Source organism: Lontra canadensis, unplaced genomic scaffold, assembly GCF_010015895.1.
Source record: "Lontra canadensis isolate GAN:19392208 unplaced genomic scaffold, GSC_riverotter_1.0 scaffold309, whole genome shotgun sequence".
Taxonomy (NCBI): domain Eukaryota; kingdom Metazoa; phylum Chordata; class Mammalia; order Carnivora; family Mustelidae; genus Lontra; species Lontra canadensis.
In genome coordinates, this window is record NW_022631303.1 from 98,025 (window position 1) to 111,425 (window position 13,401).

General features: G+C 37.6%; 1 protein-coding gene across 1 annotated transcript in view; it reads right to left on the reverse strand.

The window, feature by feature from the left end:
- Positions 1–2,315: 2,315 nt before the first annotated feature.
- Positions 2,316–13,401, reverse strand: part of LOC116862723 (probable cation-transporting ATPase 13A5) — a gene marked incomplete at its 5' end in the record, with an annotated part of 82,814 nt that continues 71,728 nt past the window's right edge. The window contains 4 exons of the mRNA XM_032850092.1: positions 2,316–2,801; positions 4,250–4,330; positions 6,623–6,711; positions 10,987–11,189. Coding sequence (XP_032705983.1) covers positions 2,541–2,801; positions 4,250–4,330; positions 6,623–6,711; positions 10,987–11,189 — 634 coding nt within the window. The remainder of the gene's footprint in view (positions 2,802–4,249; positions 4,331–6,622; positions 6,712–10,986; positions 11,190–13,401) is intronic.

The following is a 13,401-nucleotide window of genomic DNA, read 5'->3' on the forward strand; positions in this document are numbered from 1 at the left end:
AAGAAATGGGCAGAAGACATGAACAGACATTTCTGCAAAGAAGACATCCAGATGGCCAACAGACACATGAAAAAGTGCTCCATATCACTCGGCATCAGGGAAATGCAAATCAAAACCACAATGAGATACCACCTCACACCAGTCAGAATGGCTAAAATTAACAAGTCAGGAAATGACAGATGCTGGCGAGGATGCGGAGAGAGGGGAACACTCCTACACTGTTGGTGGGAATGCAAGCTGGTGCAACCACTCTGGAAAACAGCATGGAGGTTCCTCAAAATGTTGAAAATAGAACTACCCTATGACCCAGCAATTGCACTGCTGGGTATTTACCCTAAAGATACAAACGTAGTGATCCGAAGGGGCACGTGCACCCGAATGTTTATAGCAGCAATGTCTATAATAGCCAAACTATGGAAAGAACCTAGATGTCCATCAACAGACGAATGGATAAAGAAGATGTGGTATATATATACAATGGAATACTATGCAGCCATCAAAAGAAATGAAATCTTGCCATTTGCGACGACGTGGATGGAACTAGAGGGTATCAGGCTTAGCGAAATAAGTCAATCGGAGAAAGACAACTATCATATGATCTCCCTGATATGAGGGAGAGGAGATGCAACATGGGGGTTAAGGGGATCGGAGAAGAGTAAATCAAGCAAGATGGGATTGGGAGGGAGATAAACCATAAGTGACTCTTAATCTCACAAAACAAACCGAGGGTTGCTGGGGGGAGGGGGGTTGGGGGGGTTATTATGGACATTGGGGAGGGTATGTGCTATGGTGAGTGCTGTGAAGTGTGTAAACCTGGCGATTCACAGACCTGTACCCCTGGGGAAAAAAATATATGTTTATAAAAAATAAAAAAAAAATTATCATTCTCCAAAGCTGTGCACCAAAGAAAAGGTTAAAAAGCAAATAAAATGTAAATATAAAGGCTTTATCCCTATAGGAATTGGCATTTATGCTACTGGCTTAAATAACATAATAAAAAATACTATTTAGAGCAATGCATTGATGAAATGTTAAAAACATTTTTTTCAATCCTAAAGATTCCAGAATCGTAAAGGTGTATGGAATCCATACATCCCACAGTATTCGGCACATAATTGGCACTCATGGAGGGCACCTGGGTGGCTCAGTGGGTTAAGCCTCTGCCTTCAGCTCAGGTCATGATCTCAGGGTCCTGGGATCGAGCCCTGCATCGGGCTCTTTGCTCAGCAGTGAGCCTGCTTCCTCCTCTCTCTGCCTGCCTCTCTGCCTACTTGTGATCTCTCTCTCTAAAAAAAAAAAAAAAAAAAAAAAAAAAATGGCACTCATGGGATAGAACTAGCTAACTAATCACCCACTAGAAATCTGTTAAATTGGCAAAATCAAATTTATTTTTACAAGGAACGCCTAGTAGTTAATTTAAAATGTTCACTAGGGATATATGTCCTCTCAAGGTCACAGTGAGGTTGATATATATTAAAGGTAATAATGTGCAGAATATATCTGCAGATTTACCATTCCTTATAGCTATTAAGTGGCCATTAATAATTGATTAAGATAATAAAAAGATGAAATGGAACTTAAGGTTGTTTAGCAGCTTGATGATTGTCATGCTGTAGATACAAACATCATAGGTCCCTTCCCTAGGATTGTTTTTAAGATGAGCAATGCTGATTATGAACCAACTTTTCAACTTAGTACTTGAAGTTTAATCTGTCAGTAGCAAAAAATAAATAGAAGTGCCATGCTTCTTTAAGTGAAAAGTACATTTTAAAAGGTTATCCCATTATCTTTGTGATTTACCCAGGATTTTCTTCCTCTCTGAGCTCAAAACCATATCCTTTGGAAGATGGCAACATTGGTAGAGTTTGCTTAGATATAAGTTGTGCTCAAGCCAAGATTATAGACAATTAACATACATCTCCATCACTCTCCTTACCCACACTACCACAGTTAGTGTTGACTTTTCTGAAGTAAATGTCAATTCTTATTTCTCCGTTAAAGCCATACAAAAGAAGCAAAAAGAGGAATTTTGTGACCTTGGGAAAAGATATGCACATAAATGATCTTTGCAAGTGAATAGAAGATTAAGTAAACTTGTGATGATTTATTGAGAGAAAGGCTTTTCCCCCAAATTCTTTTATTTCTGGAGATGCAAATAAAAATATATTATTGAAACTTTCAAACATCAAACTGGTCTTCAATTTTCCTTTGTTCTACCAATGTTCATACTCCTAATTTCACTACCATGAAAACTTGTGCATTTTAGCCAGGATAATGCTATGCAATGTGACTAGTTTATTAGGGAAAAAAAAAAAAAAAAAGGTAATCCAGGAAGTGCATTTTTTTTTCCTCAATAGGAGAGGATACAGTCCCAATAAGCATATTTAAAGTTCTCTTTCGCAAGGTTCAGTACATTGAGAAACACCTTTTGAATCATCGGATGGAGAGAGAAAAGATAAGGATAGACTATGATCCGTTTTCCATAATGGTTTAGTTTCAGGGAACAAGGAGATGCTGTGAAGCAAGTCCGACAATTCTGATTACAGCCTCGTCCAAAAATGCGGTTCTGTGCTTTGGCCTCCCAATTCGAGTTTTGCTCTTGGAATCTGTTCATGGTCCTCATAGCCGAGGTTGATGTAGAATCCATTTTTGTCATCACCTGAATAATCTGTTCTGTGTGTAGGAGGCCAGGTGGAGTCTCCTGCCAGCTTTTTTCGCCAGTTTTTATACTGACTTTTAGAAGAGAATCCAAATTCTTTTTTGATCCATAGCCAGAGCTTTTGGTTTTGAAGGATGACATCCTGAGACATCAGGTAGAGAAAACAACCAAATTAGGATTCTACTTTTCCCTGCAGCCAGGTTGCTCCCCACCGCAGGTCTTCCTATGAGATGTGCTTAGTACTGCTGCTTCTGCAGCAGCTTCTCCTTCCTGCTGTCCCCACGATGTCTAGCAGCTCCCCCCGGTTCTTTCCTTTGAGGAAGAAGAGTGCTTGAGAGAAATCTGCTCAAAGCTTACAACCTTTCATTTCTACAGTTTTTCTGGTTAAATCCTGGCTGCTGATTCACTTAGAATTATTTTACTGCCAGACTGAAATAATAACAAAATAATGTACTCAAAATCAAGGAAAGGAAAAAAAAAAAAAGCACTGCTATCTGCCACGTGCCACATAGGAGGTGCCACATAATGGTTTGCTGAATGAATGGATAAACTCCAGAACTCCAATGGGTTTTGTTTTCCATTCAGGGGTGGAGGAGTGCTCTTTTTTTTTTTCTTCATAATAGAAATGGTCAAATTTTGCATTCCACTTTTGGTTATGCTAGACTTGCTGTCATATACAGTTTATAGCTATGGTCTTTTAATAATCACCTTTAATGACCAAATACCATTTTTTACCAAATTGTTGTATAACTATTTAAACAAACAGCATCTCTATTTTTGAATGCATGAGTTGAGTCTAAAATTTCAGATAATACTGAGATAATATCTGACATAATACTACAATGAATACCTTCATACACGTAAGTTTTCTCTCTCCTTTTGGGTTATTTAAAAATATATAGGCTCAAAATGGAATTCCTTAAAGAGTACGAGAAATTTTACACCATTATATACAGTTATATGTGGGGGTGTGTGTGCGTGTGTATGTATTTTTTAAAATTTGGTTGATCCCTTTCCCCAAGGGACTTAGAATACATAAATCTTTTTTTTTTTTTAACTGTCCCTTTAAAAAAAACAATAGTGCCTGAAACTTTCACTGAGTAGGTGAAGTCATTTAGTGACACTGAGTAGAAGAAAAATGCTATAGAGGAAGACTTTCAAGGGTTAGAATTGACTAAAATGAGAAATGGCTTCCTTTCTCTCTCAATTAAGGAATCCCTTCTGAAGACAGTTCTTCACTCGAAAGGTCTCATTGAATTTTAGAGCTAGTAGGTCACCTGGTCTTGTCTCTACTAGCTCTTGAGAATACTGGAAAAGTATAATATAATGCCTTCATGGGAGATTACATTAGAGTTAATTTAATGTTTTGCTTTCTATGCTACAGATCCTGAGAGCACTTCCATCCAGTCTTTAGAGAATTTTAGATCACTCTCCATGGAATTTCCTCCAAAGAGATCATGTACAGCTTTTACAAAACCTTAATAACTATCACTTTTGGGGACAAAAGAGGTTGCACTAAAACACAGGCATGTGTTGAGAATGATACCTTTTTTTCCCTAGAAAGAAAGAGATGTATAGAAATCACTTTACCTCTACAAAGAAGGCCACACAGAATTGGATGAGGGCTACCACCAAAACTGAAACCCTCCATGATGTCAGGGTTGGGATGAGCTGTTAAAAAAAGAAATACTACCTTTATGCTTTGCATATCTTCCATTTTCAAACAAAATATCTTAATGATCTTGTTTAATGTATATTTATAAAAAGTCTGTGAGCTTGGAGGGTGGGCATGGCTTTCTCCACTTCACGGGTGAGGTCAGTACCTTGCCCAAGGATTCAAAGCCAATCAATAAATGGCAGAGCCAGAATGCAAATGAGAATTGACTGCCTCTGGGCCTGTGCTCCCTTGACTGCCTGACAAGAGACTTCGGAAAATGTGCTCTGGGTCACACACATGAGACAAAACACTTTGGAACCTGTTGTCTCTCTTCATTTTTATCTTTTCAAATACAGGAAAGAGAATACAAGATGAAGTCGTTCATTTAATAATAATATTACTTCTAATCCTCCCAAAGTAAAATCTACCTGGAGTTCATTCTTTCAGTAAAACTGATGTATGAGTAAAACATAAAGGGGAAAGAGATTCAAGTTGCTTTTGAAACTAGGTGGAAATATTCTGAACAAATGGTCCCAGCCCTAAATCTAATGGCTTGATGGAATTTGAACCCACCCAACCCACCTCCTTTTAAAGACTAAAGGGTGCATACTGACCACCAAATAAAATTAGGTAATAGGTGTGAACACTACAACTTCTCATGCTGCATCCATAGCAAGAGACTATTCACACAGAGCCCTTCTGACCCAAAGTAAAGGATGGGGATTGAGCTGCCTTTAGGACTAAACCCACAGACCCTTCACCATGTCTAGAAGCTCACTTGCAGTTCTCACCCCTAGTCTGATATGAGGTATTTCAAAGTAACACTTTGTTATTTTTTTCCCCAAGTACAGACAGACTTTCTGAGGTTGTGAGACACAGCCTGGGAGCAGGCTGTCTGGAGAAGGTTGTAAGGTGTGGTAGGGGGTCAGATCCTAGTGGAGAACCTGGCCCTTGCCCTGCCCTCATCTTGGAGGTCTCTTCTCCATCTCTCAGCTTGGACGGCACCTGTCCTATTGCTTTGGAATCATCTGCTTGTGGGATGGTCTTCCCTCCTAGTCCCTGAACTACTTGAGAGGGGTGCCCACATATTACTCATCTTTGGAGCCAGTGCCAAGCATGCGCTAAAGCTTCATAATGTATTGTAAGTGACTAAATGATCTAGGTTTTCACTTCCTAACCGCGTCTCTGTCCACAGCCTCTCTGGCTCTAGCATGTAACCTTCCTGCCATCATCTAATTAGTCATCCTTAAAACCTCTGCTGAAAAAAACCTGTTTGGATATCTTCAATGACTCCCTGTTGCTTTCAGAAGAGAGCCCAAACTTCCCTGACCCTCTCCATCCAGCCATGCCTTCATCACATTCCATAGCATGGTGCCGCCATCTTTGTCAGTCTTCCAGGTGTTCTGTGAAACAAGTCTGGCTTTTGATTTTTATCTCTGCCACCCTACATTCTTTTGCATTTCCAAGACAAAAAAGATTCTTCCAGCCCTCTCTGCTTGTGCTCAGGCTGAGTTCTCCTGGTTGGAAATACCCCTACCCCTTACCTAGCAAAACCTAGCCTATCCTCTAGACACAGATCACATTGTGCCTCCTCCATGAAGCCTCCCATGATAGCCACAGGCCCCGTGAGAACTCCTCCTTCCTATGTTCTCACTTCTATGTTACACCCTCTTGAAGCATGGGTGGTCTCATGTCACCACATCATCATATCTCTTGGGTGGGACTCATCTTCACAACAAAACTATAGATTGCAAATCAAGAGTCAATCCTCTTTTTTTTATTTCTCCCACAAGTCTGGCTCCAAGAATTGGGTTCAATGACCTCTTCATAAATTTTATTTTAACTCACTGCACCCAAATTAAATGATGTCCACTGAAATAAAACTCCCTGCAGTCGATGTCTGACAGAGAGAATATAATTGGCCTGTACGTCTACTTTTTCTTACTCCTTTCTTACTACATCATAGAGGATTTCTACTATATGTTAAAAAAACTAAAATTGAAGAATTAGTTGTTATTGTGTTAATACATTAATTTATTATATTAGTATAACATGGAAGGATAAAATATCCACACATAGTATTTTAGGTGTGAAGAGATAAATGTCCCTGACTGAAAATATAGATCATCTGAAAATAATCAGAGGGTCACATATGGGAGAGCCAGGTAAGCCATCTGTTGTTTTAGTAAATGAGAAGAGCCTCACAATATTAAAAGATCAAAGAGAATATGGTAATAATTAATGGTGCAGATATGGTTCCATCGCACATGTGAGTCACTGAAGATGTGATAATGAATAGCTCTTACCTCCATTCCACGGTATATATCTTGAAAGTCAGAAAACAGAATGAAAACTGTGAGTCCCAAGGCAGACATCAGCAGAAATGAAAATATATCTGAAAAACACCAAAACATTGTTTTTAGATGCTAAACGAATGTTTCATATAATTTGGCACACACACTGCAGAACCAATGATCTCTGTTGGGCAAATACCGGATACATCTTCAGATGTTTTGATATATTCTCATATGCTTTAAAATATGTTCTAATGCTTACAAGACAAAGGCTGTATCGCAACATCTTTCTTTGGAAGGCGAGGTGCAGAAAACTGCCAATTAACTACGGTAAACTCCAGAAAGGAGTCACGTCAGCTGAGAAGTCCAGGGGGGCTAGGACACTCTGCAGGGACCAGCTCATGTAAAAGGTCCCCAGAGAGGCCCCAAATCACTGCACAGCTAGTGAGCTGTGCATGAACAGAGAGTCAGTCTCCTCGGCACCACTTCGTTCTTCCTTGTTGCCTAGAGAATAAGGTCCAGGGTCTTCAACTGACGTTCAAGGCCTTCCCCAATTCGATTTCAATCTGCCTTTCTGATCTGCTCTCTGATGGCTCTTCCTTATGTGTCTTAGGGAAGTTAAATCATACAGCTGCCATTTCCACGGAGGCCTTTGTTGACAACATACACTGTGTAGGTGATATTTTTCCTGTCTTGCCAAGTTCCACTTTTTCTTAAAAAAGGCCAATTCAGATACCACTTTTTTAAAAAGACTTTCCCAGCCTCTCTTACAAAGTTTTATTTCATATGGTTATGGACCACTCTGCTTTGCCTGATCTTCCTTTATGAATCTACTAGACTGTAACCACTTAAAAGTGTCTTTGTATGTGTTTTTCTAGGACTCTGAATGGAAAGAATGAGCAACTCTCCTGTACATCTGCTGGGTTCTTTCTTTCCAACCAGCCCAAATGGCTTTGCTTTGGGGAGCTAAACTTCCCAGGATGCAATGTGCCAGCACCACTGTTCTTAACCCTCCAAGCCCCCCAACACCTGTATCCTCAGAGCTCTTGGGCACTTTGTAGATGGTGCCTTAGAAATGCTTTTGGTAAGATTAGCATCTTCAGGCCAAAACAGTAGCATTTCATCTGTGTTGCCATGACATAAATGACTCTTACAAGCCTTAAAATTCATAAACAAACAAGCAAAGTAGGTTTTCTCTTATATTCTCTCCACCTCATTTATTCCAGTGTTTATGGTCTGCCAGCCCCCAACTCTATATAGGCCTCTATAACCAGAAATCAGAAGTAACTGCTCCCTACTGCTGGCCTTATTCTATTTTTTTTTTTTAAGATATCAGAGATGGGTGAGTCTGGTGGTAGGTATTAAGGAGGGCACGTATTGCATGGAGCACTGGGTGTGGTGCATAAACAATGAATCTTGGGACACTGAAAAATAAAATTAAATTAAAAAAAGAATACATGAAACATAAGACATATAGGATGAGAACATTAAAAGTTAGAGAAGGCATTAAAGTTAAAAGAAAATACCACTCAAAATCTGATGCTAAGGTTTGATAATCTCGATGAAATAGAATTATCCAAATAAAAAAAATTTATTATTTAAAAAACAGTTTAAAAAGAAGATAACTTAAATCAATTCTTTAAAAAAAAACTTTCAAAGGAAGGATTTTGAGCCAGATGATATTACTGGGTTCTTGCAAACTGCCAAGGAATAGACAATTCCTATCTACAAAGTATTTTTTCTGGGAAAGAAAAAGTTGAAGAGTTTTCAAATCTAATACTCATACCTAACAAAACACTGCACAAAAACATCAGACCAATCCAATATAAAATTCAGACATTAAAAAACTATAAAATTCAATTTAGTAAGAGTATAATCCACCACAAATAAGTAGGGTTTGCTCAAGAATATGAAGATAATTTAATAATAAGTTTAATAATATAACAGGTTATAACAACGGGTCAAAAGGAAAAAAAAGGCATCATCATCTCAGTAGGTGATGGGAAGGCATTTGATGAAATACATCTCCTGTTCTTGGTTTAAAATGCACTTTTGATTTCATGGAAATAAAAAGGTATTTTCTTTACATGAACCAATATTGAACCAATATTTGAAATCATATTTACAGGTGAAAATGATTGAAGTATTTTTATTAAGGAGTAGAACTCTTTGCTACCAACACAATTATTTAATATTATCCTGAAAATTCTGGACTGTATACTAAGACAGAAAATATAAATAAGCAATATAATCACTGGAAAAGAAGAAGAAGCATTACCTGCAGATGATATTAATTATCTTTCTAGAAAACTCAAGAATCAAGGAGTAATAGCAAAGTTCAAAAAGGGTTCTGGATAGAAAATAAATGTAAACAACACTATAACTGTTACAGGTATTAGTGATAACCAGTTAAAAAAAATGTGATGGGGGGATGGGTGGCTCAGTGAGCTAAGCCTCTGCCTTCGCTTCAGGTCATGATCCCAGGGTCCTGGGATAGAGCCCCAAATCGGGCTCTCTGCTCAGCAGGGAGTCTGCTTCCTCCTCTTTCTCTGCCTGCTTCTCTGCCTACTTGTGATCTCTGTCTCTCAAATAAATAAATAAAATCTTTTTTAAAAAGTGTTTAAAAAAATGTGATAGGAAAAAGTCACTCACAATATAAAGAGAAATATTAAAAAACACAAAATAAGTTTCTTAAATGTTCAGGATCTACAATGAAGGAAACAATAAATATTTACTGAAAGATGTAAAAAAAAAAAGCATGAACAAATAGAGAAGGATGGCATGTTTTTAAATGTGAGGACTAAATTGTGTTAACAAATAATTTTTTCCCAAAGTATCAGAATTCAGAAAGGGATTTTTTTAAAGCCTTACAGTTTGTTATAGAGTTTATCTGGAAGGATGAATAAGCAAGAAAAGTAAGAAATTTTTGAAAAATGAAGAGTAATGAAGATATGCCAATCTTACTATTCATTAAAATTTATTATAAAACTATAGCTAAATGAATGAAACTATAATTTTTAGATCAAGAATAGACTGGTACATTAATGAGACAGAAAAGATAATCTAGGGACTAATTAATTATATAAAAATTGATTTGTAGGTATATAGCATATATAAATATAATATAAGGGTGCCTGGGTTGCTCAGTTGGTTCAGTGCCAACTCTTGGTTTTGGCTCGGGTCATGATCTCAGGGTCATGGGATCAGACCCCAACGTGGGCTCTGAACTCAGTGGGGAGTCTGCTTGAAGTTCTTCCACCTTCCCTCTCCCTTCCTCTCTTCTCCTTGCCCCTATCCCCACCGTCTCTCTTCCTAGAATAAATAAAAATAAAATATTTAAATATAATATAAAAACTCACATAATATAAATTATGTATATAATAAAGCCATACATATACATGAATATGTATATATGCTAAGGGTGGCATTATATTTAATTAAGAAATAAATGATCCAAAGAAATATTAAGTAATAAAATCTTCTGGGAAAACTAGTAATTACTTGAATAAAGTAGTTTGAGTTCTCAAACTATATGCCACTGTTAACATTAGATTTTAAAAAAGAATGGATTAAAAAATATAAATAAGCAATTCAGAGAAGAAATGGTTAATCATATGAAAATATGTTCATCCTCACTGGTGACTTAAGAAATGCACAGAATGGTTAAAGTAACTTGTCCAATGTTATGAAGCTACTAAAGAGGTCAAGTTGTATCTGAATTGATTAGAAGGTCTTCTACATGGGCGCCTGTGTAGCTCAGTCGGTTAAGTGTCTGCCTTGAGCTCAGGTCATGATCCCAGAGTCCTGGGACCCAGCCCCGCATGGTGTTCCCTTCTCAGTGGGGAGCCTGCTTCTCCCTATCCCCCTACCCTTTCTCCCACTCATGTACTCCCTCCCACTTGTGGACTCTCTCTCAAATAAATAAATTTTTTAAAAAAGAAGGTCTTACAAAATACCTTGACATATACAAATGTGCTTAAAATTGTTCTTGATGACTCACAATGGGACAGGACTCATATGACCATTTAATAATGCATGTGTTTATCTGCCAATGAGGAGGTTACTGCCCATGATTCTACCACCTATGAAAGTGTCTTTCAATACTCAATTTAAAAAAATTTAGAACAGAATTATATTTTTAATGACAAGGCAAAGCTGAGAAAATAGAGAAAACTGAATAAAATAATGAAAAATGTGGATAACTAGAAGGGGAACTTAGAAGAATGAATCAAGTCAAAACAGCATTATACAACCAGTGGAAATGCCAGTGCTCCATTTTGGCATTCAGCCATCCCTTCACCACCGACCTGAGACTCTGGGAGGGTGGGGAAATGGAAAGAAAATGTGAAAAGAAAAATTAAACTTCATATACTCACAGTTTGTGTAGATGGGTTTTCGAAATGGCTTTCCCTTAGAAAAGATAAACGCCACCGTGATGCAGTTGATGGTGGCGATGGGCCACAGTGTGGTACTCTCAAAACTTAAAATTGAACCAGGAATCAGAGTCGCATTTCCAGTCCCCTTTCTCTCCAAACTCACATTCGTTGAGAAATTACTTTGGTTGTCCAGAAAGCACTTACTACAAAAGAATTGCCAGCATTTATGGGATCTTTTATTCTATTTTTATCCAGGTGGTAGGAAAAAAAAAAGTTTATCACTACCATGGGATCTCAGCTTTCAAATTGCTCCAGCCAGTAACTACCAGAACATATTTTGTTCACTTTTTGCAATGACAAAGCAGAAATAAAATTTAAAACAAGTCAAAATTATTCTTTGTCTAGCATTCTATTTAGAACAAGTGATCTGTCTTGAAAGGACTTGGGTGATAATTTTCTATGGCATTCCTTTCAATTCAGAATGAATGAACCATGGCTATCTGTGTGTGTGTGTGTGTGTGTGTGTGTGTGTGTGTGTGTGTGTGTCTGCGTGTATGGTTAGGTGTGTTGTCACACATGTGCCTGTATGCGTTAGAGTGTGTGTGTGTGTGTGTGTGTGTGTGTGTATTGTTTTCTCTTCTGTGTATGAATGTAGGCCTACTGACTCAGGCCATCAATTTGAATCTGCCCACTCTAATCCACTCTCTTACTGAGGATCCAAACATGACCCTCTCCTGCTTCTGAGTATCTATGGCTCTATTTTGCTAATAAATTAAGTTCCAGCTTCTCAGACAAGCTCAGAAGATCTGTCTCTATCGGTCTTCCTTCCCTTATCTTTTGACAGCTCCTTATATTCCAAACATAGGAATATTTTCTGTTCCTCAAATATCAGTTTGCATACATCTGGGTCAGGTACTCTATTCCCTCTCCACCCCTTTATCTGAAAGGCTTTGTCTTTAGTCACTGGCAAGCATAACTACCGGACTCCATTCTTGTCTCTAGCACTGAATTTAGCTCACTGTTTTGCAATTATTCATTTGCATATTTTTATTTTCCATCTCAGGGATGAGAGTTCCTTGAATATGAGCTGTCTCTTTTGGTTTTATTTTGTTATTGTTTTACTCAAATTTACCAATCCTTAGCACCTAGCACAGAAATGCCACAGAATATTTGCTCAGAAAAGTATTTAAGAGATGGGTTTTCCCAGTCCAGATTGATCTATTAGCAATATTTATTTTTTAAATAATCAAACTTACAATTTAGTTTCTATCCACTTTCTTGTTCAGCTTGAAACTTTTTACTCTTATAACTCGTTATAGATGAAATTAGTTCCCAAGAAATAGACTTAAGTCTTTTAATCCTTGGTTCCCTAGGGTCCTGAGATGTGCTTTCCATTGAGCAAAGGTTCAGTGACTATTTGCTGAATACATTAATCATCAGTAGCCACAAAGTGTTTTTGCACAAAGGGGACAGATAGACCAAAGGCCTGAATTATAGAGTTTAACATAAAAGTGTATCTAATCTGTTATACTTACATTGCAGATAAGAAAGTTAAGGCATAGCATAGCACAGCCGTTAGTGATAGAGGCAGGACTACCTATTGATCACCCTTGGGGCTATACCTTCTTGTCCTCCAGATTCAATCAGAATTTTATCTCTGAGTACATACACTCCAATTAGGAGAAAAATCTTGTTTTGAGAAAAATCTGGTTATGAATTCTCACTCCAAGTAATACTTGAATTGCTGAATTTAGGATCTCAATGACAATCTTGGACATCATTTGATAGTTTTTAATCTTTCACTGATTCCTGGGGCTCTGGCTCCTTCAGGATCACAGTAGAGTGTGTGTAAAGGAGTTTGTACAAGTCTTACCTCAAAAAGAGATGCTCCTTTTCTGCCTTTCCTTTGGAGGTCAGGCAGGTTTTGTCAGAAAAAACAAAGTTTGAATATCTATGGCATAGTTTACTACATTTTACCTTAGTTTATAGTTAAAGACTTGCCCTGAGTCTAGTGTTCAGTTCAATCAGAAAAATGGTACCATCAACTAACATATTATTCATTTGAAAACTGCAAACAAATTTAAACAAATATATCTGGTAAAACAGGGGTCAGCTGACTACAGCTCATTAGGTCAAATCCAACTCAACACCTCTTTTTGTAAATAAAGTTTTTTTTTTTAAATTAACATATAATATATTATTTGTTTCAAGGGTATAGATCTGTGATTCATCAGTCTTACACAGTTCACAGCACTCACCATAGCAAGTACCCTCCCCATCTTTGTATAAATGAAGTTTTATTGGAACATGGTCACAGCTACTTTTTTACACATTGTCTATGGCTGCTTTTCACTACAATAGCACTGGGTAATTACAACAGAGATTGTCAGGTCCACAGAGCCTAAAATGTTTACT